Below are 26799 nucleotides of genomic sequence, written 5' to 3' on the forward strand. Positions count from 1 at the left end.
AAAAACCTATGACGGTCAGGCCTTAGTCATAAAATACGGCGCCTATAATGTAAGTTCACATTGCAATCTTTAATTTATCAGTAGGTATATTACATTTATTGTGTATAGGAGTAGAAACGAAATTACTGTTATAAAGAAAAATCACTTGAGTTAATAGCTAATATTCTGCATTTTGCACCTTTTAAGTTTCTGGACTTAATTTTACTCTGGATCAGGTCGCGTTTAACAGTGACCTGCACGTTTAATGTAGTACCTACTAAGATTAAAAATACTTACGGGACTTATTAATTGATTTCTATAATATATGTTATATATAGATACCTTATTACAATAAAACCCCTTTTTTCATTAGAAAATATAAATCTTAAATTAGGTACCTCAGTTTCAAACTGCGCATAAGCAGTATTCTGAGAACTTATTATCTTCAATATAAGTTGATCGTAAAGACCACGGTCGAAGCGAGCGGTGACACATCGTGGTGATTCACAAGCAACAGAGCGCAGGAATTCATGACGTCAGCCCACGTCCGGACTATATTCATTATTGGAGGAAAATGAACGCGGATTTCACAACTTTATGCTTATCTGTATTTTTTTGTTATTGTCATTATCGTGATAACTCTAGTATTAATAACTGCTGATATAAATAGTAAGATATCTGTGGGTGATTTTTAAATCTGTACCCAACAACTAATTTTGTTATATTATTTAAAGCTAGATGGCGTTACTAGACTACATAAGTAAATGTTTAAATTGATCCACCCCGAACTCATTTATAAAACATGAATATATATATACAGCAATTTTTGCTGTCACTATTCTCTAAAGGGATAAATAAAAAACGAATGAGAAATTCTACATCCATTATATTATCTCAGTAATTAAAAATCACGTTTATTTATACACAAAGGGAAGTATTATCAAATAACTAAAGTTATGTAAGCATCTAATGTCAAAAAATATCAAAAAAAAACAAAAGCACATATTGTCTCACTTACAAAAAAATAAGCGGTCAAGAAATAATTGTAATTAAGTCTTCATTAATAGTAAAAAGAAAATTGTTTTATTGTGATAGGAATAAATCAGTCTAAGAAAGGAACTGTCTAACACTTGATGTCAGTTTAACAATAACGGTCCGTTACCTTACAACTAAACAGGAACAATTTAGAACTTAATATATATGGTATAAAAATAATACAAAGAATGGCTCCCACTTCGATATTTGACTAGTATTTGTCCAGTCTACTCTCAGACGCGTACAGTACTAAATCCTGTTCAACTAGAATAAGTCAGCCCCTTATAGATTGTATAACCGTTTGTGTCTTCAAAAACATTCCAACTATTAATCGCCGACTTGCGAGGGTCGGCTGATGCGCTGACGCCTTTTGCGTTGGAAAAACTTCATTTTAGGGCTGAATTCATATAACAATCCCAAAAGCCATATAAACCATATATACAAATACCTTAATTAGCTTCGTGATGCGATATGAGTTAAGGGTTTCCTAACAAGGAGTAAAAACCTTTTATAGCTAAATTATCAATTTCATATCAGGAATATTGAGAAACCCTAGATACTTGAGTATCAAAATTATCTTACCTACATAGTATAGTGCTGTAAACTTAACTGTCCCAAATTAATTTTGGTCAAAAGTTTATGGCACTATATCAGTCATCCATTCAAAACAACACAGCCCAGTCATGACTAATATACAGTCTTATTTTCAATATCACAACAAAAATTGTAAACTGACGTCAAATGTGAGGGCAAGTGATTTGGCAGTGTGATGAATATCGGACAATGGACCACAAATATCAATTTACAATCTGGACTTTTTTTTTATAGAACGAGGGCAAACGGGCAGGAGTCTCACCTGATATTAGGTGATACCGCCGCCCATTGCCCCTTTCAATGCCAGAGGGCTCGCGAGTGCGTTGCCGGCCTCAACTTATTTAAATTGATCTTACTCGCATTTAAACCCAGTAAAAAAATACTAATGACAGTAATTAGTTCATCTGTCATAATGAAATCGGACATTTTAATCAATAGTCCAGCCGTATGTAAATTAATGTTTGTGGTCTATGACTTACACAAAAGATCCACAATACTTAGAATTAAACCTTATCGATCAGTGTGTACACTGGTAACTGAAGGACAGCAGTCTTAATAAAATTAGTCTCATTATTCATACATTACGCGGCATTAGGATTTTTTGTATTGGCAACATTTCCTACCAGCGGTACGCTGAAACGGCCATTTTGTTTGCATGTCAAAGAGACCACATTAGCGTGCCACTGGTAATGCTAAACACTAATACGTAGATAATACTATAGGATTTTCGAGATTCTAACGGCTTAACGCCTTGAATACTGTGCGTAAACGCTATTTTTCTAAACAAAACGCCTAATTTAACCTGTCCTTAGCCTATCTTAAAATTATGAATATGACGTAAAAATGAGAAAACCAATCGAAAACAACACATCTATGCTTACTCACTAAAATGTACTTATAAAACTCCCGACAGATATAAAAGACACAAAAGCATAGACAATTTGTTTTCAATCGTATTTACAAAGAGGCTCGTCACTTTAACTAGTTTAAAACCTAACAATTTAGGACCTGTTTAAATATTGGAAGTGAAGGAAATAGGACTTAAGTCCATCAGTTTAGGTAATTTAAACAAGTGTTGTATTATTGCAAGTATCACTTCATCCACTAGGATAAACGTAAAATGAGTTATTTTACGGGATTAAAACGCGTTAAATTTTAAAAACACTGTACTGATCTTATGTCATATGGCTTGTAGCATGTATTATTTGTGACAGTCTGAACTTTTTAAATTGTTAAGTAATACCCCTTATTTATTAAAACTTGGTCACATTGCACCGTTTTAAAGTACTCGTCTCTTTTCGTCGCATCGTAAATTCAATTTGACAAAAAGAGACGAAAGAGTACTTAAGAGTGAGTGCAATTAAACTCATTTACTTTTATGAGGATAACATTTAAACGCGTTTTAATCCCGTAAAGTGTATCTTCTTCAAAGAGAAATATTAGAAATAATGTATGAACTAGTGTGATGTCAATAGCCTCAGTCTTGAGCCCCACCATACACAGCGCCACCTTTTACAATCTGAAATAATATCGATAGTTTTAGATTTTTTAAAGGATATGTGTTTGTGACTAGATATCGATTTTAAGACCTAGACTTTGTTTTTTCACATTTTTACATGCATTTATATTAAGTGTGAATTCTCCTATCCAACTAAATTTAACAGTTATGTTGAGTTATGGGAGAATTGAAGTTAGCTCTTCAATTAAAAATTTTGACTCTTTCGGGCTGAGGCCTGTAATGTACCATACATTAATGTAACCGTAGCAGTCTTGTTTAGGAGCGCAACAAATGCATATAAAAGTAGTTTTTTAATTTAGAGTTTATGTTGGTTAGTGTTAGGCTGTTTATTATCTGCTTGGGTAGACTATTTATTAGTGTTTAATACCGCAACGTTATCTTGCCATATACGCTCGAGTCTGTACGTCGTGCTCCACTCGTTTTTTTATATTATTATTATCTCACAGACTTATATTATATAATAGGACTGTGAGAACTAAATAAATATCTATCAAAGGTGTTCATAAAAATGATAGCTTATTCGATTATCAATAGCTCTCTCAGTCAATATCTCTACTTCCAAATGTGTGGACACGGGACAACGTCATCATATTTCTATATTACGTGATTGACACCCCAGCACATATTATATAGATTTTTGTTAATTGTAAAATACCACATTATTTTGTATATCACTCATAAGAATTGAAGAAATAGAAAATAAAACAATGTAGTGTAGTGGCCATGATGTAGGCGTACGGACCAAGGGTTTGAGATAAGATTTTAGTTTAGTCTACACATGTTGCAGTAGGCGTGTTTTTTATTCATCTTTACTAATAGCACATATTGTTAAACCCGCAAAAGCCTAAGCGAAAGTGAATAAGGATTTTATTGATTTCGTTAAAATTGCAGTTTTAAAATATTTATATATATTATATATAAATTTCTACTATGACATTAGAAGGACATTTACTTGAATTTTGAATCAGCGTAGCTGTTTTGACCTTTAAAAAATATGCAGAATTTTGTTTAATTATTCAGAATGAATTATCTACTTCCAACCATATATTATATATATCAATATACATAAATATAAAAAGATATGTACATAATGTAATAGAATAACCTAAATTGTTTTATATGTGTATTTAAATGTATTTGGCTAGCAAGTTTTGTGTAATTGTTAATAGAACTAAGAATACTAAAAATAAAATAAATGCTCACAAGTATTTTATGCCTCTGTCGCTTGCTCTATGGGGTCTGGAAGTGGTTCTTCCTTTGAGAGGGATTTCACTTTGATCTCCGAAACAGACTTAATTTCTTCTTCTGTTTCGTTAGTGCCATTTGACCCATTCATTTCTTTTCCATTTTCTGCAGAAAGTCTTTCTTCTACTTTTTCGACACCGTTTTGGCTAATTTCAGTTCCATTTGTCGCATCACCATTTAATTGAACTTCATTTTCATTCTTCGTTTCCTTTGTGTCATTTGATTCTGATTTTTCTGGTTCAGCTTGTGTCTCTTTTGTGTTTTTCGGCAAAATTTCTTTTTCAGCTTTCGTTTCTGTTACGTCTTCCGCAGGTTTTGCATCATTTTCCTTTTTAACTTCAGTTTCGTCAGCGGGAACTTCAATTTTATCAATTCCATTTGTTTCCTTAGACTTTTCAGCAATAGGCTCATTTGAAATACTCTTGTCTTCACTTGCTTCTAGTACTTTAGTTTCTTTCCTTTCATCGACTTTTTCCTCAACATCCTTCTTTTCTTTGCTTTCAGATTCAGCTGGCAGACTATCATTTTTTGATTCCACTTTGGTGTCCGAAACTTTTTCGCCTTCACTGGGTACATGATTTTCCACTTCCATGGATTCTTCAATAATAGGTTTTAATAAAGGCTTCATGTTTTCTAAATTTGCGACATTCTTCATTTTAAATAATATCTCGTCACATTCTTTTTCCAATTCCTCACCTACATTTTGTAAGTTGTCTATTTCAGCTGCCGTTTCTGGTTCTTCAACAACTGGTTCCAGGCCTTCAATTATTTCAGCAGCGTCAGCAAGTGATTCCTTCTCGTTTGTAATTTCTTCTATTTCTGTAATTACAGCAGGAGGGGTCTCCTCCGCGACAGGACTGTCTTCTTTAACCAACTGGTCTTTAGACAATTCATTAGCCTTTTTGGGAGTTATTTCGTCAGATGTTTCTTTAGCCTCCAACTTTTCAGCAGATTTTTCAGCAGCAACACTGCCATTTATTTCAGTTTCCATCTTTTCTTCTTTTTCATGGCCATCGTCGACTTCAGTAACAATTGGTTTTATATCACAAACTGGAACATCGGTATCCTTAGCATCGGTTATTTCTTCAATAATTGTCTCGACCTTCGCTTCAGCAGTGGCATCATCCACTTCCATTTTTTCTTCTGCTACTTTTTCAGTAGGTGACACCACTTTTACTTCGGCGGATTCAGTAGCAGTCTTTACGTCATCATTTATATCAGTCTTTAGAACTTTGGCGGGTTGTTCGTCCTGCAATGGACGGAACAATGGATTAAACAGGAGAATGAAAATACCTAAAACTAAACAGTATTATTAGGCAATTGTAGAAGCTTACAATTATTTTTACCGATCATCATTAAGGCAGCCTTATCGAATTTTTTTCAGCAATATGAAAAAAACTTCGAGGTAAATAAATAATAGATAGCTTTTTTAAACATAATTTTATTAAAAGAAAACAACAAAAACCGATCAAATACTCACATTACTAATGTTATAATAAAAAAAAAGGTTTATCAATTGCCTTTGACCATCACCATACAAAAATATACATATAGCACCAGTTTTTCATACAAACGCAGAAACATACATAAATATGACTTTGAAACACGAATTTGTATACACTCGAAAGTGAATAAATTTTAAGGAAATAAGATTTGTTTACAGGCTAAGCACGTATGATAACGTACCGTCAAGTAAAATAGCAAGCGACAAAAATTAAAAGATCTTTCGATTAGTTAATAGTTATCAAGAACAAAGGCTGTGCTTATGTTACTGGTAGCATACAACTTCTAATCAATATACCTCACTCATTAATCGAGTTAGTTATAGGATGGCAAAGCAGTGTTCAATATAATACAAATATACGCTGGAACGCTACGATTTCAATCTGAATTATTAAAAATAGCATTAACATCATATAAAAATGATAAATAAGATTGTAAGGGACTTGCCAGTATTAAACCAGTGTCGCTACGGTTGATACCCCTTTCATTCTTAATTATCTCTTCTGTAAAACCACATTCCAACCAAGATCTACTATACTAACCTCACCTACTACAAAGCATGCAAATCTAATATGGCACCTGAGGGTCGGTCTTTCGTTTGTTTGAGACTGTAAGTTGCCCAAACGACTGAATCACAGGGTATGTGTTTTTGTCTTCATCTGTGAGCGGTGCATTGCCTTCTCTTGTGACTAGAGCTGTGTATAGACCAGCAGATTTGGCGGCTTCCGCTTCTGTAATTGAAAAAATATATATTTAGTCCATTTATTTGAGATTGAAAGACAGACTTAAATAATAAGACAATTTGAAACAGAGGCAGATATATGTTTTGAAATGAAATCGTTTATTTGCTATGGATAGTGGTACAATTAGATATAATAATTATAAAAATCCGCCACATATAAATAGGTATGCAAATGTTAATATGCATGCCTATTTATATTATTTCATATACATATAATACAAACATTAACATAATGTCATAATAACAGGTAAGTTAAGTTATTAAGAATTATTGTCATGTTGATAATCTAGATACTCGACCACGATATAAAAGCACCTTGCCTTATTTATGCCTAATTATTATTATTATTAATAAATATATTTATGCCTAAATTTAATCATCTTCCCCTTAAAAGAATTGCACATCAGTGATCTATAACTTGTAGGAAGGTGATTAAATAGTTTAATAATCCACAACCGTGTTGGATCCTTCGGCATATATCGGTTAGTTTCTTGAATGTTTTGAATAATTTGGGAGCTTTATTACAGTCATAACTGCTTCAAGGATATATCAATTTGGTACTGTTAATATACCGAGTTCGTAAAAAAGTTCTACAGCTTACGAGAGGCCCAACGCCCACAAGAATGAGTTAAATTTCTAGACTTATCACTTAGATGCATCAAGATAGTCAGGCATAAATAAGTAAATGGGCTAGTTAGATTTTAAAAACCATTTTCGAGTATTTAATTGTCATTATAGAACTTAACAAATGTCAAATTCACTTCTGTAAGCATAGACTTACAATTCAACATTCATAATTACAGTCAAAACGAAGGTCACGTCGCACAAGTGTGAAAACAAATATCAAGTTTTTTTATGTTAATTATTATTCTTGAATATACACATATTTTATTGCGATAAAAAATAATTTCAATACTGAAAATAGTTTTATTTGCACAAAGTATTGTCTTTTTTTTTCATTTATTATTTTATATGCAATGAATATTTTTAATGAAATAACGCATATACAAAAACTTTCGAAAAAGTTAAAAGCCTTTAGGTTCATTTTTGGCAACACAATGTCTCAGGTTGATTATCTATTATATTAATTGTCTATTTGGAAATTTTATCAACAAACTAGACAGAAAGATGTTTTTAAATCCTATTATTAATCAAATGTATGAAAATATTGTCAATTACCTTTAACCACATCAGTTAAAAACAGCACTTCTTCAGCACTGCAACCTATTTTCTCCACTATGGCCTTATAACTCGCTGCCTCCTGCTTAGCACCAACTGTTGTATCGAAGTGGCCATCAATAAACTTAAGCAGGTCTCCAGCCAGGGATTGTCCAAACAATAATTTTTGAGCTTGAACAGATCCAGAAGAGTAGATGTAGACCTTCTGACCGTCAACAGCTCGCCACTGTTCCAATCCTGGGAGAACGTCGTCGTAAACGCTGTAAAATTAAGTTTTAACCTTATTTACTGTATTAAGAAATATTTACAAACAATATCTTCAAATAAACATGCGAATCTTGACTGGTCAATGGCCTTTCTATGTCCGCAAACAACACGATTTTGCGGTGAAAATACTTTGAAGAACGCATGCCTTAGACCTAATTATGATTTGTCCGGCACAGACGGCTGAACATCTACTTGCTTACAAGGATTCAAAAAATGTTCACGACAAAGTTACATAAATCGGGGAGCAAGACCTAGAGGTTGTATGCAATGCTTTGTTGTTTCAAAAGACACACATGATTTCTAATAAACATAATAACACCTCTAACACCAATTCTTCTGATTGGGTTCTTTATTTATAATACGACATATACAATATGATAATACAAATTTGCCCAGACATTTTACATTATGAGCTTCTGCAGTCATAAACTAACCCACACTGTTCTTGGCTAATATAATAATTACTTACTGGCCCTTAATATCTCCTTTATCATAGCCTTGCTTCCAAATCAATCCTTGAAGCTGTTTAAGAGCACCAACTTTGCGGTCAGAAGACATCTGCCACTTCACATTGTTGACAAGACCTTCAATCTGGTCTTCTTTTGATGCATCCTGAAAAAATATGGAACAGTTTAACTTATATGATTCCATATTAGATTCTGTACCTGAACCTCACCTCCACAATAGACATCAAACAACATCTTTAAATAAAATGAAGAATAATGTCCGAAAACGAAATATACCAATAGAAACATTAATCTGTGTCACACAATTTCAGCTGAATTACAGAAGTATCCTTAAAAACTGCATATTTAAAAAACATTTTTGTAATGCTTAGCAGGACATGATAAAAGAAAAAAAACTTTGGTGGCATCACTTTTCACTAATACTAACAATGCTAAATCACTACTGGATTATTTCTATTGTATTGTATAGTGGAAATAATTACCTCTCCGGGTATTGAAACAACCCCGTCTACACTTTTCTCTTTATCCTCGAGTGCTAGCTCCTTCAGCGCAATCACAGCCTTCTTTACATCCTCATTCTCCCACTGACTGTCCAAGAATGTCTTCACGTTCTCTTCCGCATACGGAAACAACTTGTCCTAAAGACATAGTAAATTATATAAATAATATCTTTCAATAAACATACCATCCATCTTTATCTAAAAATAGCAATTCACTTCGACTCGCCACATAATACTTTAACATTGAAAATTTATATTCAAAAACAGCTTTCGTTAACCAAGGTAGTTATTGGTAAATAAAAATTCATAGATACTATAAATCCAGATAATCCCCCCCAGAAAACCTCACATCTTTATAATATTAGCATAGAAATATAAGTTTTTGAATCAAGATTAAAAATACGATACTTTATAGGCAGAAAATCTAATAACAATAATTATAACATAATAGCTCAAATCAGCTGTATAATTTTACTATTATACACAAGTAAATTTATTTTTTGAGTTTTAAATTGTAAAGTACAATATTTAGATACCTTAGTTTTTACAAACACATGCATAAGTTATCGTGTAATTGCATTTTTTCATATGGGAGAACGGGAAATCCATGACCACAAGTAGATTGTCAACACTATGGACCTCCCCGGCTTAATAGTAACAAAACTATAAGCTATTTATTTGAGGGTCTACATAGTTATTTAATGGAGTTTTGTTACGTCAGTAAAATAGGATGGCCGTATCTCTTATAACAGATGAGAGAAGAGAGAGAAACAAGAAGAAAATTCGCTCAAACGATCGAAGTAGATTAGCTTGGTATAAATATTACGTTCCGAAATGTAGTACATTCAAATTATTTGTATTATTATTACTGATCAGATTCTACAAAAACACTGACCATTTGAAATACTCCTCAAAAGGGCAAATATTATTTTTATACATATGATTCCTATTTGGCTGGCCAAGTATAAATAATCATAGCATAAGCGATAACGATAACCCTAAAAATTGTAGCTCATTATTAGTTTCGTAAGATTCTGTCCCTAATTGGTATCATCTTATCAGAAAAATCATAAATTAACTCGAAATTCTACATTGTAATTCGAAATGAGTAATTAAAGATATTCATTTCTAAAGGCGTAAACATAGAATATAGGCGTATACTTCCGAGAACTAGGTGAACATTAGCCCACCAAAACCTCCTTAATTAAACTACCAAACCTTTTAACCACTTAATAAAAGTAGGTTACGACCTTCAGAGTCGCAATTGTTGGCTTTATGAGGCCTAATTTCATATATGTAATATGAATGTCTTTTTTATTTCTATCCACAAAGAATTTATTTAATATAATAACTTTTTTTACTGAATACTAATTTACTAGTGATGTCATAACCGTTTTTTATAGTAATTGACTATCTATGCCCTTAATGTATTAATATAAGTATATCTTTTAGCAGTCGAATAAAATAACAAACTGTACTGCAAAAAAGACAGGGATATGATGGGCTGAAGCCACTTCATGCTCTCTGCTAATCAGCTTGCCTGGCAAGCAATAACCACTAAAACCACCTCGATTAGTTAAACAAGGCATCTGCAGATGGATGTGATGTATACAATGCGAAAGTAAGTATTTCACATTTGACTTTGTTCAGGTAAACCCTAAACATGTTTTTGTGAGACCAGGATTGAAATGCTTATCATTACTTCTTAAATAATTCAGGAATAAAACGACTCTAAATCCAGTTCCTGATTTCGGACTTCAATATAAAATAGTACACAAATATTATACGAAGTAAGAAGTGAAAAATGGTTTTTAAGCATTAACTTATCATAATTTCTAATAAATAATGTTTGATTTTGCTTATTTATAACGCATCATCTAACCATTCGTATACATTCTTTCGCTTAAATCTCACCATACATAAATTGTATTTAAATAATAAACTCTGTACTCCAATTCGTCTATTAGTCGATATGGTACGCGCGAAGGCACTCTTGACATAATTTTTTTATAACCTAAAGTAATAATAAACTAGTTTTATAAAAAAGTTACAAAAACGGTGTACAAATTATTAGCTGAAACTTCTAAAGACGTTAAATTCTGAGGAGGGTTAAACTCTTTTGCTGATCGTCAGAATAACTTTTAATATTTTTTAATTACAATTTAATTATTAGTACAAGACTATACTTAATGCATTGCTTCTCGGCGATGCTTTCCTATATGTAAAATCACCGTGTTAAACCAGATATATAGCCTAGTGAAACTGCATACACGATAGTGGGGTGGGTTAACGAACTTACGAAGTCGCTACCCAAACCGGCTAGGCTGCTAGACTAGCCCGTGTAGATCACAATGCACTGAATACTGCATGTTAATTTACCATTTGAAGTTCACTTCACTACTAAAACTTCTCATTAATGACTATATAATATGTATATTTCTGCCTGCTATTTATAAATGAAAGTAGAAGATTTATTGGACAATAAGATTATTTGGACAATTTTTTTTTGCATGATAAGTACAAGCAAGAAACTTAACTGAGACAATTTACAAAAACACCATTGTTACATACTCTAATATAATTTGTGCATTTAAGAATGATTTACAACACTTTCTAGCATTTGCCATTAAAGAAGTTTGGTCTCTAGATTTCATTAATAAAGAATTAGTTATGTATTATTATATTATATTGGTCCTCAGAGTACTCTACGAAAATCGCATACTTTTCGTGATATAATTACGTTATTTACACACCAACCCATTTGAAATTTGATTCGATGATCTTTTGAAAAAGACACCAGAGACCATGTGATACTGTCACTAATATAAGAACAATTTCCTCAAACATATATTAATATGTAAACATATATATTTGTTGACTGTATGTGTAAACTTCTATGTTTTGGACTTGATTTAGTAACAATTTAAGTTTTTGACTATTGTGCGATTATTATAGAATATAGAGACTCCAATTATTAATGTATTTATTTTATTAATATTATTTTTCTAAACATTTACATTTGAAATAACTGAATATGTATTGTAGTGTGGCTCTTCAGGCACCAAGATTATACCCCTTTGTGATGCTTTTGTGTCTGTGCCTAGTTAATTTGGTTAGTTAAAAAATGCCTGGTGCCTAGCTAAAAAATGTTTAAATATAAAAGAGAAAAAGAACTTCAGTATACATTTACTAAGAAACTGTGTAAGAAATAAAAGAATTGTTATCATACAATAATTATGCCACGGAATCACCACTAACAGATCAGTCTCAAAATTACTTGTCTTAGCTGTAGAGAGAAATTGTAATTTACGGCCAAAAAAACCTGGTAGTAGGTTATTGCTAGCAACATAAAAAATGATTTAATATATAAATTATCATTCAGGAGTAAAATGATACTTTTTAACTGACTTGAAATTCAAAAGACAAAGCCATATTCAAAGTTTATTCAGAATTAAAAATTATTATTTATTGTTCTTGTCAATTATTATTCAATAAATTATATTTTTCATAATATTGTCTCGGGGGCCATCGCTCACTCCATTCAGCTCATTGCACCAGCAATGTAGATAATACTTTGGTGTATTGTATGTAGTATTTTCTTGACTATTTATTTATTTAATTAAAGAATAATACGATATTACTTAAAAGTAAACCCACCTATAGCAATGAGGTATAAGAATAGCAATAGCCATGGATAATTATTCAACCTACTCTCATGGAATCAAATATTTTAAAGCAATATGTTAAGTTAATAGAACCTCTCTTAGGTATTAATTGAAATCAGTTAAAATTTCAAAACCAGAATATAGCATTTTTATCTTTAATAGTGTATATTTAAAAATGAATGGAATGGCAAGAACTTTTAAACGCAAGTTTTTTTAAACTTATCATATTGGGAGAGAGTATTTCTGGCTGCAGGTTGATATTTTAACAGACCTTGAATAAATCTAGTTAAAGATTACACCATATTATGTTTTTTGTTCTTATAAATATATTTATATTATGAAATAAGGCTTTTAACATTTTTTTTATCTATACAGAGTGAATTGTATAATACAGTTCGTCGTTATAACAAAATTTGTTATAACTACGTTGAAGGGACTGCACATATTTGGTCGTAAAAACCGATGTCGTTGTTATTAAGTACCTAATTCAATAGAATTCAGCCGTGACCTTTGATTTTGGATATAACCGGTATGTTGTTGTAAACGACATCATCATAAACGGTTTATAGTTTTAGACCTTGTTTATAAAGTAAAAAAAAACTAATTAATTAGATAAACAACACTAAATAACAAACGACATAATATGGATGAAGTTATAAATAGACATTGTTGGTTCAGTGTGTTATCAAAAATCAACATTGTATTGAAAAGTAAAAGTTGTCTGCAAAAAAACGCATGGAATGATCGTCTCGACAACACTTCGTTAACAACGCGCGATCGTGAAACATGATTTCCTTTTTTTTCTCTGTCTTGATTTTATATATGACGTGAGATAAAAAAGGACAGCCTATACAACCACGGCACCTATTCATGTAACTGTTCCACATTTTTTTACCTGCCAGCTGTGTGAACAGCTGTTCCTGCCGGCAAATCAAGACAACGAAATTTTTGAAACTTGTTTGGATTTAAATTATAATATACTAATATATATCATTGTTATGCAGAAAACATGACGTTGATGAAATACATCGATCCAGGAACTCTTTACGTTAACTAAAAGCCGTGTCGTTACACAAAAATACCATTTCAATCACTTTAACAAGTTCAATAGTATCGTAATTCTTACTTTAATTAAATTTTTATTAAAACCACATTAAATATTAGAGGTACCATTTTGAAGTTGTCCTCCATGTTGCGAATCCATAAACGCGCCCATTTTGCACACTATTCTACCTTAATAGGTATCGTGATGAGTTGCTCCAGAAAGTCCTAATCATTATTTTTGCGAACATAATGTAAAAAGCGTTTCTTACCGACGAAAAACACATGTTAAACAAAACACCGGCCGGCCAATTAAATAGACCTACCTTAACAAAGCTGATCGACGTTGTAGTCCCTTCGATGTCCAAAAGCAGAATTTTGCATTTTTTCACGATATCATTTATTTCTTTTAGTTCATTAGCCATATTTCAAGCTAATATAAGTATACTCTAGCAATTCTTAAGATTTTATAAAGACTAGAAATTCTACCACACCGCACTACAACCCCACGAAAAAGGGCATCGATTGAACGAGACACGAGAAAACTGAGGACAAGAGGACGCGCGGGCTGCGGGTGCAGGTTACACGAGTGAGCAGGATGAATCTGTTTATTAAAGGTTAGAGAAAGATGAAAAACGGAAGGATACGTCTTATTACAGTTTAGCCAACTTGAAGACTTAATTGCAAAAATTGCCAGTTAAAATTAAATTTTAAACATTTATGAAATTCAACAGAGTTTAACGATAAAAATTAATCATTTATTACAATACTGTAGAATGTAATGTTTATTAATTTATGAACGTTGCTAAATAAGTTTATTTGTTTTCCAGTTTAGATGGTGGTCGACACTGGGTTCCGTGTAGATTTAACTTTTTCTACTTCAGGAAAGGCAAAGAGAAAGAGTCTAAAAATGATAAATTACTAAGTATAATATTTGCCTTCTATCTAAGATTTATTTTACATGAAACCCATACAATATTATGTAGGCTGTAAAGGGGTTACGTCAGGACAGTTTTATAAATTGAAATAAATAATTAAAAGATAGTAAACGAGTTTTAATTTAACAAAGTTTCAGTTGTTAAATCTCTAAGCAAATTTGAATTAAGCTAAATAATTGGAATTTACCTTGCTAAGAATTGATTTTTATTTTAACTTATTTGCGTTATAAATTTTATACACTTCTGATGAATTGTTATAGCAATGTAGTTCATAATGTTCTTTAATTATTTAATAACAAACTTAAAATATCTTTTTTCGTATAGGTAAACAGGTACACTTATGTACGTCAAAAAAAATAAATTAATTGTAAATTTACATTTACTACCAGTTCGCAAGTCAAGGGCGTAGAGCGGGCAAGAAGTGGCAAGTAACTTTCTGCTACTCGTTTTTAATACAAATTCTTTGAACTGGAGCAAATAGATCCCAAGGATCATGTAAGTATTCAAGCATATCGGCACACTATATTATTTTTACATGGCTTAGATTTTGTCATACGATTGTAGATACATTGGCTACACAATTTTTTTTAAACCCTTATTGTTTATTATTAATCATGGGATATAAAATGTAGGTGTGTATATGAGAGATTGATATAGCAAAAAGCATATTTACAGTCAGTTTTATTAAAATATCTGTTACATGTCATATATATTTACAAGTTTACAAATAGTTCTAGTCACGAAGTTGTTCAAACAGTGTTTTCTTATATTCTTCAGTCTTCATCTTCTTGATAAGTTGTGGTGTGCCTACAGTTGCTTCGGCTTTTCGTTTTTTTACCTGGGAAAAAAAAATTACCTTTTTAATACAGTTGCTCAAAAAGTGGCATATTGCAGGGAGGTATAGCGTTCGGAAAGTGGGCTATTACACACTCGTGCTTTTTCTTTGCCATTCCCGCACTCGTGCGTTTTCTTTGCCAACTGTCAAAACAATGTGTATAAAAAAGAAAAAAACCAACCACGAAGGTTTTATTAAAAAGATTCATAGAAGTTTTTATGATTTATGATTTCTAAATATTATAATAATTGCATTCAATAAGTTCGATTAGGTTTCTTTTCATTTCAAATTAATTAAAAAAATATTAAAAAGAATTTTATAATATATGCAAATACGTATTTTTAAAAAGTTTACTAATAATTGGATTCAATAAGTTAGGTTAGTTTTATTATATTTCATATCAATAAAAAAAATATTAAAAAGAAAAAACTAACCATGAAGTTTTTACTAAAAAAATCACAGAAGTTTTTATGATTCATACAAATATTTTAAAAAGAAGCTACTATTTGTTGAAATATCAGATTTAATGATTGGACTCAATGAGTTAGATTTGGTTTTCTTTCAATAAAAATAGTCTACTGAAGAATTGGCTGTCTCGGCCAAGTTCCCTTTGCCTACCCAGAATGGGTGAAGAAAAGAAAAAACAAGCTTTGCTCATATTCTTTGCGGTTGGCGCCATTTTCCAAAAATGTTCTTTCGAGTTGAGTTATTTGTTGCACAAAATGAGTAATTTCGACGATATTTTATTTGAATGAATACCACCCGAACGCAGTATAATTGCATAAAATGCTTCGGAGAACAATTTACCGGAAATATATAAGTAGCTACATATCTACGTGCAACGAATTTATTCCGTAGAGAGAATAGAAAAAAAGCAAATAGTTTAATTAAATTGCTTAATTTTTTCGCAACTGTATTAAAAATAGTCGTTCAGTACACGTGCGGTACCGTCATTGCAACTTGTCCCGACTGTCAACCGTCAATTCGTCGGAACTCGTTGCAATGACAGGCTTTCCGCACTTGTAATGAAATATACTATTAAGTGATAGCTAAAACATTTATAAGATCAATAAAGAGATCAAAATTGAGGTATCAATAGATACAGCAATTTATAGTTGTTTTTATTAACATATTATACTTTATTAGTTAGTTTTAAGTAAACATATACTGGGATCAGTGTAACTAATTATAATCTGTGCAGAGAGGGAGCTGTGGTAATTAAGGCATCAGCAGTGTTAGATTATTATCCTTATTGTCTTTATTATTAGCCTTTTGTCAGGTTTCCAGAATAACGTTACTTTTTTTTCGATAGTAATCTTGATATGAAAAAAGTATATGTAAATAAATAAAATGACGTAAATAATAATTAAATTAATTTGTATAACCGGCGTTCGTTCTCTCTCCGCATAAACTTAACAGAGGCTACAACTTCATTTGCTCTAACGGTGAAGGAAAACATCGTGACGAAACCGACCTGTCTTACACTCAAAAAGTCGACGACGTGTGTCAGGCACTGGAGGCTGACTTGCCTATTAGATTTAAAAATGATCATGAAACAGATTCAGAAATCTGAGGCCAGGACCTAAAGAGGTTTTAGCGCCACTGATTTATTATTTTTTCTATACCTTTGGTTCATCATTCTTTGCAGTAAAGACAAAGTTGCCTCGCGCCGAAGCGAGGACTTTAGGTGTTTCCTCGTCCACGGCTAAAGGTGTCGCGAGAGCAGCGAGTCTTGCGAGCGCTCCTCGACCACGAGTTAAGAATGACCCGTGGTAGCTTTGCTGTAATTGCATTAAATACTTTATTAAATCTATAATAATAATAATATAATAATAATATATTTATTTTATTTCTTACAAAAACATATACAATAATTATCATTCTTCTTTGGATCTATGATTTTTTTTTTAAATTACACAATTTTTATACATAAAAATCTTTATTATGTGTAAATTATATTTTTATGTATAATAAAAAAATAATAATTTTGTTAGATATAAGAAACTGGGTAAATAATTAACTATGAAAAACTATTATTTAATGGCAGTTTTAAAATTAATTTCAATTATATTGTAATTGTAATAATTCAGTTTTAATTGGGTATAAAATTAAAATATCTAGTTTCTACAAATAGATAGTACCTTCAACATGGAAAATGGTTTCTTAGGACTGGGTATATCTTTAGTTTTCTTCTCAATACACTCCTTTTCGACCGGGCTTTGCTTGCTTTCTGCTATGAGGTTAGACATAGTCCTCGAAGACAGATTCGCTTTGATAATTGTTGTTCGATTTATACTCGTATCGAGATTTTCGCCATTTTCTTGCTGTAAATAAATTTGGGCGGGTTTTGTATATATTCTAATGTTCAAACTATTTATTACATACAAGTCTTTCATTATTTATTTTATTAGAAAAGTAGGTGAATCGACATGTAGTTATTTAATAATTTCATATAAGAGTAATAATTAAATAATTGTTTTAACATAAAAAGGTTAGCAAAGTATATTAAGGTTTTAAACTATAATAAAATAAACTACATCTAAATGGGCACATTTGTATAGGGGTTTTTTAGGTTTAGCCCTTGGCAATATCTTAGAACTTTTTATTTAAATAATCATTTTTCAACATAACAGTGTAGTGGAGTGTAGGGACACTCAAGAGATCATATATGCTCCTACGAGCCGAAATTCAGACTTTGTTTTGGATCAGGATTTTATATGTTACCATTTTCTTCAAAAACATCTCCCTTTCGTGTCTCTGTTTTCGCCACATCTCCTCTGACTCAAACTCTTCTTCTTGCGTATCACACTCATCTGCTATCGTACCCGATTCTTCTTCACCGTCTGAAAATAATAGAAAAGTATTACATTAAAAAATATATCTATACGACAAAAATACTTAACCAAATATTTTACATTATTATAAAGGACAGTTTAAAAATTTGAAAACCCAATAAATTATAAAATAGTATTGATTATAAAAATATAAGAAGTTCTTTAAATTTATAAGAATAATATATTGATGCATCTAATTTATTAAAAGTGAAGACATTAATTTACTTACATCTTTGGTATAAAATGTTGCAGTTAAGTAGTAAAGTCAAAATGCTAGAGACTAGAAAGAATATCAATCTTTAATTAACTGTCTATAGATTCAATTAACTCTCTGATTTAACAACTTTACTGGGACATATATACTCTGTGTATCAGGTCGACTTTTAATATTAAGTAAAAAAAGTAAAAACTTTACATACCAACATTCCTCCATTTAAATTTCCTTTGTCTATGCCCATCACCGAGATCCGCGTCTTCAAGTAACAACTCTTGTATGAGACGAACTTCCCTTTTGTCTTGATCTAATACTTCTCTCCTGTAATAATATTATTGATAACAGAAGCTAAAGCTGGCAACATTTCTTCCCAATAAAAAAACATTTGTGGAGAAATACTTCGTTCTTCCTCCGCACAAAAGGGATTGATGGTTCGAAAGTCCTAGTGGCTAAAGTCGGGAAGTTCTATATTCTAAGCTGTATATAATATATAAGCTAATATATTCTTAGCTGTACCGTGGCGCAACTGTGGTGAGGGAGGGTTACTTGACACAGAAAGTATCCTTCACAGACTGAGCCATACGCTTTTACAAATAGTACATGCAGGGATGGGTCACCATCCCTTTTTTTTACTTGGGGAAATACATTCATACCCTTCCGCGGCGCGACTGCTTGGTGCAGAAGGGTTATGTGGGATTCGCTATTGTGCATACCCCCTAAAACCCCAAGGTGCCACCGACAATCGCCTTATGCAGGATGGATGGACGCTTCCCGACATGAGATGCGGGAAGCGGATAAGGCTATATGGGTCACCATCCCTTCTTTATCCTTAGCGGTTGGATTAACTTCGTTAAGGCGATTTAGGGTCGTCATCAGGCCGAGAGTACGTAGATTGTAGAGGTCGTTACAATTGCTTAGATATTCAGAATTGTCGTATTCGTCTAGAATTACATAGGTTAACGGACTTTTTTTTATTGTTCGTTTGAATTGACAATAGTTCTACTTTTTGCCTATAATAATTGGTAATTTTTTTCATTTATTTTTCTTAATTGTTATGATCTTTTTATGAGAATATTGTAATAATATATATAATACAAGAAATCCTTTTCTAAAAGTAACACACTCATAAGTTATTTTTTTTATTGATATTTGTCTCTGGTACTGCACACTAATAACCCCTCGCATAGTATTATGATTTATATATTGAAATAAAGTTAAATTTATATCCTAATTTGTATCTCAACTCACAATATCGTTGTGAGAGTGGTCATATAGGTATATCAAAACTTCATACAGACAAATTGAAAGAGCTATTAAAACTATGTTTAAGTTTGATTGACATAGAAAGATATTGTTGTTGATCTTACATATGTATCTGTCCCAACTCGCTCTGCAGCTTCCCTTGGTGGAAGACATCATCGTCTCCCTCTTCCCTCTCCATCCGGTCCAGACCGGCTTCATCTTCATCACCAGACCCCGCCCATTCATCCTCTGATGTCAATTCTGCTTCATTTTCAAAGAACTCCATCTTCCTTTTCTTAGGCTGGACTACTTCTACCTATAAATAATAAGACACAAGATTAAAAAAAGAGAGAGACTTATATACACGCGTTAGAAGAAGTTAGTGAGTTATACTTCTTAGCCTTTTTTGTCTTTAAATTGTTTAGTTCATTTGTCACTCAAATATTTATGATTGAATATTTTTCTTTCAAATCTGAATTGGATATTCTTTAGAATTTAACTTACTTCATTCTCCTCTGAATCATATTCATAAACCTTTTCACCGACATCGCCATCTGATTCATTTTCTTCGTCGGTTAATATTTCTTCTTCGTCCTCCTCATCATCTAAAAAAAAATCGGATTTGAAAAGGTTTAAAAGTTTCAAAGGTTGAATTTTTTATTTGGTAATTACGTAAACAGTAATATTTCTTTACTTTTTCACAGATACCCACATATTGTCTATGCATAAATACGAAATGTAACCTTACCTGTGTGTGCCTGTCAATTGTCATATTAAAGCTATTATTTATTTATGAATGAGTTGATAACTTTAAAATTTTGACTCGCAAGTGCGTTGTCGTCTTATCACGAATTCACTTTTACGAAGCTTGTCATATGGTGTTTAACCAAAATACACATACCTGATATTTGCAAAGCCCGAATCTCTTTTCGTCTCTTCTTTTTCTTTTTAACTTCTTTCTCTTGTTCCATTTCATCATCCGAATCAATCACTAATTTCTTCTTAATCTCACTCGGTGCGAAAAATTTATACTTCTTAGGTTTATCAAATTCTGGCTCATCTAATTCATCTAAAATTGATTTTAAGAGAGTCTCTTCTCTATTACTTTGTTCTTCTATATTTTTTATATTGTCTTTGGTACAATTTTCAATATCTTTCTTAGAATTATTCTCTTCATTATGTCCTAAATCTGACTGTAAAGGAGTTGGCATGCCTTCGGTGTCCAAACTTGCAGTCGGCAGTATCTCTTTTGGAATTGTTAAGCTTTCAGTGTCCAATGTTTCTGTCGATGTCAAGTCCTTTTGATTTATTTGAGAAACAAATTGGTTGTCATAGAATTTTCCTGTGCAAAGTGCGACAACATCATCAGCGAATTCTAAAGATGGTGTAAGTTGAGATTCCTGAGTTGGAACGATGATGCTCTGTGAGAAACTCCCAGAGCACATACCAACTATATCATCCAAACTTGCCTGAAAATTATTTTTAAGAATTAGAAAAAATCACAATAAATGTATTATTTAAGGACTGTAGCAGAGTATTTTTGTATCACATTCTGTCTGAATGTTTTTTTTACATTTAGGTACAGAAACAGAAAACAGATTGATTAAATATTAATATTAATAATAATAAACAATTATGAAACACTATGATATATATGTAGATAGATAGATATAATGACAAAAAAATTAGTTATACAAGTTGCAAGTCATCACCGCGAATATTTTTTTTAAATTCATCACTACATATTATAAAACAAAGTCGCTTTCTCTGTCCCTATGTCCCTTTGTATGCTTAAATCTTTGAAACGGATTTTGATGCGGTTTTTTTAATAGATAGAGTGATTCAAGGTAGGAAGGTTTATATGTATAATAACATCCATTAAATAGTGGAGAAGTACTGTTATTTTGGAGGTTTCTAATGTGATGTCATAAATAATTAAATTATTTCCGCTTACATTGCAAACGCAGGCTAAACCCTACGAGTTTTATCAAAATAATGTACTAAGTATTGTACACATTGAAAAGGTCTACAGAAAAGTCTATAATGGAACATATATGTCTATCTCTTATGGATAACCCACATTTTTATATACAACGTTCACAGATTTTCTGTAGTGTATTTAGTATCAGCATTGCACCCGTGCGAAGCCGGGGCTGGTCGCTAGTAAATACTATTGTGAAAAATATCCAGATGAGAACACACAGAATTATAATATTTGCAAGCAGACAATTCTAGGATACATTGTTGTTACTTGTAACTTAACTAGAACCTTTGGTTTATACATAAGACACTTAATTGATAATAACCTAATCTACAGAAATTATTTAAAATAATTAACTCACATTATCATTCTGGGTTTCACAAATAACTGGCATTGGGCCGTTATCTTTATCAGTGTGTGAGAGTATAGAAAATGTGCCCAACTCTTCGGTACTCATTCCCTCATTATTTTTGCTTAACATCAGCACATCACACTCTTGACTGGGGAATAAATCTTCTGAAGACTTATTTGTTTGGGCTAATTGCAGTTCATCATCTGAAAATATTTAGTTAAATATATATATTTTTTTAATTAATTTTGCTGCTACTATTTAACGCGTCGGGAATTACGACTACATCGGTAATATTTTTATTAACAATATTCATGGGCGAGCTATGTAAATTTAGTTAAATATTACTCTTTGACGCTTAAAGATATAATTTCTAGTTGAATCTTCATGGTGAGATTTTAGGTTTTATATTTTGACAATAATAAAGTGATAATAGTATAGCATTGTCTTTTATTAACAAAACTTTTTCACATTCAAAGAAAACACTTTTTTAATGGATGCCATGTATTATTATAAACTAATAATTATTTAGTATAATTTTAAAATTTTCCGACGGTGACCATATAATAATACATAGCTTCAATCCATTGAAAAACTGTTTTCTTTAATTGATAATAGTATGAAAAAATTATTTGAAATATATTGTATATAATATTGATGATATTTTTTTTATGCATTCAAGTAAGTCTACTTGAATGCATAAAAAAAATATCATTTATAATAAGAATTGTTTAGATTTATAATTGGACTACATGTGTTTAATTAAATATTTTTGTATTCAAAATGTATTGGACAACGTCGTTCAAGTCCACTAATATATAATTTTTTTAAATAAACCAAATGACGCCTTACTAATAAAAGTGATATTACTTTTAACACCGCTTCGCCGAAATGCACTCAAGGTCGGCAACATATGCAAGTCCATGGGCGGTGAAGGTGTCCATGGGCAGTGTTAACACTATTTAATTGTTTGCCTCAAAGGTATTCTAAATTAGAACAGTACCTTGTGATATTTTATCGTCATTGTACTCCACGAGCAATTTATTTGCATCTTTATTTTCAACATCTTCTTCATCAGAATCTTCAAAAGCCTTAAGGATCCGGCCTTTCTTAGCCTTCGGTTGTTCTAGTTCATCTTCTGATTCACTGCTACTGTCACTTTCCTCATCATCTTGATCATCATCATTGGGTTCAATTTCTTCATCGGCCTCGTTACCATCCTGTTTTTCATCATCAGATTCTTCTGCTTCATCATCAAGCATTGGATTACGCTTTGTCGGATTATCGGTCATATCAACATCATCTTCAACTAAATCTTCATCATCATCACCCTCATCAATATCACCGTCAACACTCTCATCAATTTCACCTTCAACTGTATCCTTTTCTTCAAGTCCTTCGAGTTTTGCCTCAATTTTGTCAATATCCTCAAAGGAATCATCTCCTAAGATCTCTTTTTGTTCTGACTTTAATAGTTTTTCCTCTTCAAGCCGTTTAGCCCATTCCAGAGACCTTTGCTCAGCAATTTCTTCTTCTAGTTGTTGTCTTAACTTAATATGTTGTGTGCCTGGCTTATATCTGTAAAATATACAGATTAACATTGTATTAATCTGTTTATTTTAATAAAAATTAACATATAACAAATTTTTTAATATAAAAAAAAAAAATTACATTGAGGAACTTACTTTTTCTCTCTATCTTTCTCCATGTCCTCTTGGTTCTGAAGCTTAGCAAAATATGTAAACCTTTCTTTTAGAAGTTCTACGCCAGTGGGTTTTCCAGTAGAGTCATCATCGTCATCTAAGCTTATAACCATACCTGGACCACCCGTTAATTTGGGTTGAATTACATTTATTTTCTTTGCCTTGGTATCATCTGAAAGATATAGATTATTATGACTCTATAATATATTTTATAGCTAAATATTGTCACTGTATTTTGTACTACTACAACTCATATTTGGTAGTAACAGTTAAATGATGTTGTTATTAAGTATCTAATACAACAGAATTCAGCCGGGACCTCTGATTTTAATCAATATAACTTGTGTGTTTTTCAAAACCATGTCGTCATATATGGTTATGACTGTACTATTCAATACCACATTATATAATTTTTAATTTACTGTAATAAAAATTAATAGTAATTTCATAAGTGTTAAACAGACTATGTAAAATAGTGGTTGACTGGAAAAGCGAAAAGGCCGCAAGTTGCCCTTGTTTTCATTTAATTATGTTTCTAAATAAATAAAATAAAATGATATCCATAGGAGGATCCTCAATACATACTTGTTTGTACTATACATAAATGATTACCTTTGACAATCTCAGCATTTTCAATAAGGGTATCTAGATCATCACAATTTAGGTCACTATCTGAGAATGTATCTAAATGTTCACCAGCTTTTTCCTGTGCAGTATTGGTTTTTGTACATGTTATTTCTGTATCAAAATTTTTCGATTCATAATTCAATGATATCACCTGACTGTTCTCTATGTCTTTAGGTTTATCTTTATCTACTGGAGTATCTGTTAATATTTTTCTAGTGACATCAGCATGTACAAAGTAATTCGATTTTTCAGTTGCAATATCTTCTGCTATTCTTTCTTGAGTACCTTTTTCTGAGATATGTTCAACTATATCAACATGTATATCTGGTTCACAACTTTTTTCTAATTTATTTAATAAGGACAGAGATGACTCACATTGCATTTCACTTTTGTCATTAATAATAGTTTTATCAGAAATTTGGTCAAAACTCATATCATTCTCTTGTGCTATATTCTCTGTGTTAACTTGACCACATTCATCTTCTTCATTTGCTTGACTTGACTTATTAACATTTGAATTTTCTGTTTCTACATTATCTTCGTCTGACTCACTTTTACACAATTCCATCATTTCTTTTTGCCTCTCCTCCAACATCATTCTGAAAAAGTATAATAAGGTAAATAAAATACCTATATAAAGTAGGCCTGCCCTATTATTTTAGTAATTGTTTCACTTTATAACTGCTGCCATTATCAATTATGCTATTTAAATTAGCAATTGTAATAGTTAGTTATTAATAAATTAAATCTTATAAATTATATACTAACACTGTCAGTCAATTATACTGTACTGCCAAGAGGTGGAGAGTACTTCATAAGCTAATAGAAAAAAAATCTGTCTTACGCATAATGTTTTAATTGCTCCTCATTCATTTTAATAGGTAAGTTCTTTCCATCACTCGAAACTGCAGGTTTTCTACGATTCATAATATCTTTAAGAGATAATGCCTTGGGTCGATGATATGGAAGAGAAACCTCTTTTTCTCTTAACATTCTATTGGACTCACTCTTAATTTTTTGCATGTTTACCATTGCTTCTTTTGCTGACATCTAAAACAATTAGATTAAAAGTTATTTAAGCTTGAGATACAATTACTTAAGCATTATTTATAATAAGATCCCAAAACAGTGTGTTTTAATAAATATTATTATATAAGCATGCAAGCATTTTTATGCAGATTAAATGTAGCTGAAGTCTGAGTAATTATCAGGTTCTTGAGCAGATTTTAGGTAATTTATTATAAACCTTCTTTTGCATGCCAGTTTTATGGTATTTTTATTTACAGGGTTTATCAGCCCCTGCTTATTTTATGAAAAATATAATTTTTAATTTAAATATGTATAGTATAATTATTACTTACTCGTATTGGTTTTGATTTCACAGGTGGTAAGTTAGATTTAGAACCAATCAGTTTCTTTATGGCTGTTATACTATTTCCTTCATCGTCAGAATCATCAGGATCACACACTGACAAATTAATGTTTGCTGATGTTTCTTCAGCATTCTGTAAAATTTAGTTTATTATGAAATTTGTTATGAAAGATAATACAAATTAGTGATTATAAAAAGTTAAAGTACAATATTCTTATTATTATAGTTAAACCTAAGAATATTAACTTAAAATAAATTAACAAATACCTCTTTATATTGTAATAATTCATCCCCAGAGTCATTTCCATTCAAAGGTTTTGAATGTGATTTCCTATTTTTAAATTTATGGAATTTCTCTCTAAATTTTTTCTTACCGTCACGTTTTACGATATTCTTTTTTTGGTCTTCTTTATCACTATCGGAGTCCGTATAATTGTTTTTAATTCTAGACTTACGAATTATTGTAACAGGTTCTTTGCATTCGTCATTATTATGTTCATTTGAGAGCGCAGGCAATAAATCAATACTTTTGTTAGAATCTTCAGGGAAGAATCTTTTACGCTTCTTTACGAAATTCAAAGCATCTTCTTCATTACTCGACATGATAGCGAGGTTATCTTTAACATCATCGTTTGTAACATCAGGAATTTGTTCATTCAACGTGACTATTTTAAGAATATCCATCACAGCAAGTAATATTAATAGTAAGCAATTTAGAAAATTGGCTACGTAAGAATTACATCGTATTCTTAACCAGCTTTAATAGATGATAACATTAAGTATTAATCCTCAGTTTTGAAACCTGTCTTTGTCGTACACAGTATTTATTATTTACAAATTTCTGTGTTAAATATTTATTATCATTTACTAAAAGTTTAGGTTGGAAATAATGGAATGTACAAGACAAAACAAAAAGTCTTTCGCGCGATATTTGCTGTCAGTTAAGGCGAAATATAAATACACTATAT

At 31.4% G+C, this 26799-nt stretch overlaps 1 protein-coding gene across 1 annotated transcript; it reads right to left on the bottom strand.

Moving 5' to 3' along the window:
• Positions 1-845: 845 nt before the first annotated feature.
• LOC110994050 (claspin) lies at positions 846-26775 on the bottom strand. The gene is made up of 22 exons (XM_022260532.2): positions 26099-26775; positions 25821-25964; positions 25304-25509; positions 24445-25058; positions 23815-24004; positions 23133-23707; positions 22142-22335; positions 20701-21268; positions 20304-20404; positions 19925-20115; positions 18763-18878; positions 18234-18352; positions 17651-17833; positions 17135-17290; positions 15445-15512; positions 13361-13367; positions 9013-9168; positions 8533-8675; positions 7797-8056; positions 6455-6606; positions 4331-5621; positions 846-3127 (listed from the first exon to the last, which is right to left on the bottom strand). Exons 1-21 carry the CDS (start codon positions 26513-26515, stop codon positions 4338-4340), a joined length of 5844 nt encoding a protein of 1947 aa, XP_022116224.2. The 5' UTR covers positions 26516-26775; the 3' UTR covers positions 846-3127; positions 4331-4337.
• Positions 26776-26799: the final 24 nt, after the last annotated feature.

This window comes from Pieris rapae, chromosome 11 (genome assembly GCF_905147795.1).
Source record: "Pieris rapae chromosome 11, ilPieRapa1.1, whole genome shotgun sequence".
Lineage (NCBI taxonomy): Eukaryota > Metazoa > Arthropoda > Insecta > Lepidoptera > Pieridae > Pieris > Pieris rapae.